Source organism: Hibiscus syriacus, unplaced genomic scaffold (genome assembly GCF_006381635.1).
Source record: "Hibiscus syriacus cultivar Baekdansim isolate YM2019G1 unplaced genomic scaffold, ASM638163v2 tig00111769_pilon, whole genome shotgun sequence".
Taxonomy (NCBI): Eukaryota; Viridiplantae; Streptophyta; class Magnoliopsida; order Malvales; family Malvaceae; genus Hibiscus; species Hibiscus syriacus.
In genome coordinates, this window is record NW_024063172.1 from 2,115,118 (window position 1) to 2,118,760 (window position 3,643).

At 35.2% G+C, this 3,643-nt stretch overlaps 1 protein-coding gene across 1 annotated transcript; it reads right to left on the reverse strand.

The window, feature by feature from the left end:
* Window positions 1–1,200: 1,200 nt before the first annotated feature.
* Window positions 1,201–3,193, reverse strand: LOC120169856 (glucan endo-1,3-beta-glucosidase 14-like). Its single transcript, XM_039177939.1, has 3 exons — window positions 3,046–3,193; window positions 1,570–2,606; window positions 1,201–1,290 (listed from the first exon to the last, which is right to left on the reverse strand). The coding sequence occupies exons 1-3, from the start codon at window positions 3,140–3,142 to the stop codon at window positions 1,201–1,203; spliced, it is 1,224 nt and encodes a 407-aa protein (XP_039033870.1). The 5' UTR covers window positions 3,143–3,193.
* Window positions 3,194–3,643: the final 450 nt, after the last annotated feature.

Genomic DNA, 3,643 nt, shown 5'->3' on the forward strand with positions numbered 1-3,643 from the left:
TGTAAATCTAAAATAATTTAAGATAAATTTGTAATTTAACATTCGTATAATTTTTATTATTCAATGACAGAAGAAGGACATTTTTGAAAAAAATAAAAATTTAAGGGCATTTTAGTTCAAAACGCCGGTAATATTAAAATACCTAAGAGAAGGGAGGTAATGACATTCCCGGTAATATACCCCAAAAAATCTACTATTGGTAATAAAACATTACCGGGAATGAGATTCCCGACCAATCAAACATGAGTATGGGATTCTCATCATGAGAATCCCACAATCCTTGAACCAAACACCTCCTAAAAGCATATTGAGATTCCTCATCCAAAAACCTTTAATATTTTATTGTATTAAATTTCATGGAAATAAAAAAAAAAAGGTATTTTAGAATACCTCAATTTAAATTTTAGGGTAAACTACATCATCATCTCAGCCATCATCATTGCTGCCAACCAGAATAGAACCATCGACCTGCTGGTTTAAGCGCAACGCGCGCAACCACAAAGGACTATGGAGGTTGGCGACAACTGGCTTGCATAACTCAATACTTAACTTTGAAAACATGAGTACTCGTACCTGTGTCAACTTTTAGGGTAAACTACACGTTTAGTATCTCAACTATCACTTTCATTTTTTTTGGGTCACTTAACTATAATTTTTTCTCTCATAATCATGGCTAACGATTTTATTTTTATTTTAATCACGCGTCGTTGAAAAATTAACAGAACTATTGACATTATATTTTTTAAAAACAATGATGATGTGGATGATCAGAATTACCTAGTTAAGCATAATTTTGAAACAAAAAATAGTTAGATAACTAAAACAAAATAAAAATAATAGTTGAATACTAAATATGTAGAAGACTAGACAAATTCGGAGGTGGATCAGAAAAATAGATAGACAGTCATTACACATTTGGTCATTGTTTCTTACATACTCAATTAATTTGGTCCTAATTTTAATAAATTAAGATAAATTTGATATTCGAATCAGATCGTGTCACGTGCCATCATCCAACCAGTAGTTAATTTTTAAATGTAATATCATAACTACAAGTATTATATTAACGATATGTAGTGTTCAAGTTTTTCAAAAAAGAAAATAATTTACTAAATGATTTTTATTATTTAAACTCGATCCTATCAATGAATTCTCTATGTACAAAGAATTCAAAGTTAATTAATGTTTTTTTTCCAGTATTTACAACCCCAAACATTGTAATAAAACAACAACTGAAGCCGTAGAAACAAACAAGTAAGACGATCTTAACCAACCCTGAGCTGCAATATCCTGCAAGAAGAGCAATGTAAGAAAATTAATATATTATAGCATTAAAAAACGGATCAAGTTGAATTGGACTTAAACCTTGATTCTTAAAGTTTAAACTGATATTTTTTAAATGAGTTTAATATTTGGCGCAAAAATGTTTTAAATAAAATTTAATTTATAAAATAAGACTCGTCGATTTAATTAATTTAAATTTTTTTGACTCGATTCAATTAGATCGAATTGCCACCCATATTAATAAGGAATATTATGAGATATGCAGCGAAGAAAAGCAGAGCATACCTTAAAAGAGAGAAGGGAGGCTGCTGCTGCAGAAGGCTCGAGTCCAGTGAATCCAATGTCATACGCAATGCTTCCATCGGGCTTGAACAATCCGAAGTTCCTCTCCGACGTCGGCCCCGGCTTCGAATTTTCATTGAACAACGCAAAAACATAAGCCCTGACCACCATATGCGGCCTAAACGGCGTCCCCTTCTTCTTAGCCAAACGTTTCCTCAGGTTCTTATTATAAGTCTTGGCATTCTTCACCGTCGCACCGGCTTCATCCGGATCGCCACGAGACGCCCACCCTGTTTCGGAAACAATGACTTCCATCTTGCTGAAACCGGCTTTATCCAACGCGGCATAGGCTGCATCGACCTGAGCTTCGAACATGTTGTCATAGTGCAGCTTTGTCTTTGCATCATATATCCCACGGTTATCTTTAAATAATGCATAGTTGATGTCAATATGTTGAGGATCATTCTTGTAGGCTAGAAATGGATAGGCATTTATGTAAAACGGTGAGCCGATCTGTGAGAAGAACTCGAGAAGCGGCTTCATAAACGGCGCGACATCGGGTCGGAAGATGCAGGCCGATGGTGGGAAAGAATTGGCAAACACAGCCTCTGAATGTGGACTTGAAACCTCAATTGTACGATGTAGTCCCAATCTGTACAGAGCAATATAAATATTCTTTGCTGCTGGCAATAAGGCCTCCCAAAGTTGCATAGTTGTCCCTCCTAATATCTCGTTGCCGATGGCTATTCCTCGGATTCGGGTTCCGGGAAGGAATGCCTGCACGTTTTCTTTCACCCAATTCATGGCACGGTCCTCTCCCATACTCATTTCTGTCAAGAGCTCATTGGGGAGACAGATTATGATTTCTATACCGGACCCTTTGAAGGCCTGGAGAACTCCGTGATCGGCGTCGTAGATTCGAATGTGGTTTATCTTCGCGGCTTTTAGAAGCGTCACCACACTCTCCGGTGCCGGTAGATTGTTCGCTATCCTGCCGTAGTTTACTCCATAGGTCCACGTCACTGAATGTGAAGCTGAAACTGCAGCACATACAGAACATGAATTAGTACAAGAATTTAGTAAAGATATTTCAGCAAACTATACAAGATTACAAACAATGGCCAATGGCCAATATACAACCAGTGAAAGCCATAGAAATTCATCAAATCAGCATGCAGCCTACCATAGAATGAAAAAGAAAGCACATATGGCCAATTACATGCGGAGCATTTTGGCTCATTTTAAGAAAAACTATAGATGAAAATAGTTAGTCAACAAATAATTAAGGCTCCAAAATAAGTATTTTTACCCTAAAATAAAGATGTTAAGGGCCAAAATGCTTCAAGAAAAAAAGAAAAGAAACTAAAGTGATTATGGGAAGAATACTCCAAAAAATAATATGAACCAAAATGATCATTTTAATAAATATTAGGGGCTAATTTTGAGGTTATGCCAAGATATAAATGGAAAGGTGTATACCAGGAGAGCATATGACAGATACGATGAGCAAGAGGCATAAAAAGAAAGAAGAGCTCATATGTGATGAGGGAAGATAAGCAAAGAATGTACATTCCATTTGTAGAAAATTGGTGAGGATTTTCCAGTTTCTTGGAGACTTGAAAAGGTCGTGCAAAACCAAGGCAAGACTTGTTAAGCAGGCATGTCATAAACCCGCCCATTGAAATTATTCTTGACCTTATTTTAAAGATAATGTGCTTCTTAACTTTAACCCAAAGACGAAAAAGAAAATAGATTCTAATTTAAAAGTATGCCTTTCTTTTGCAACTTTCTATTCTAAGCAATAGACACTAGTGCAGGTAAAAGTACATGAACCCCATGTGTGCAGATCAATGGTTAAATATAGGCGTGAACCGAGATACAGGAAGTCGTTTTTTCTAAAAATTTAAAATTATTATATATTTAAAAAATTATATATTTTTATTAAAAATTTGTTTTCGTCCTTTTTGAATTTTATAAGTTCGAATTCGTCCTCTTATTTAAAATCTGTGTCAATCCCTAATTAAATATACCTTTCTTCGGATAAGAAGTGAATCATTGGTTAATGATGGAAATAAGT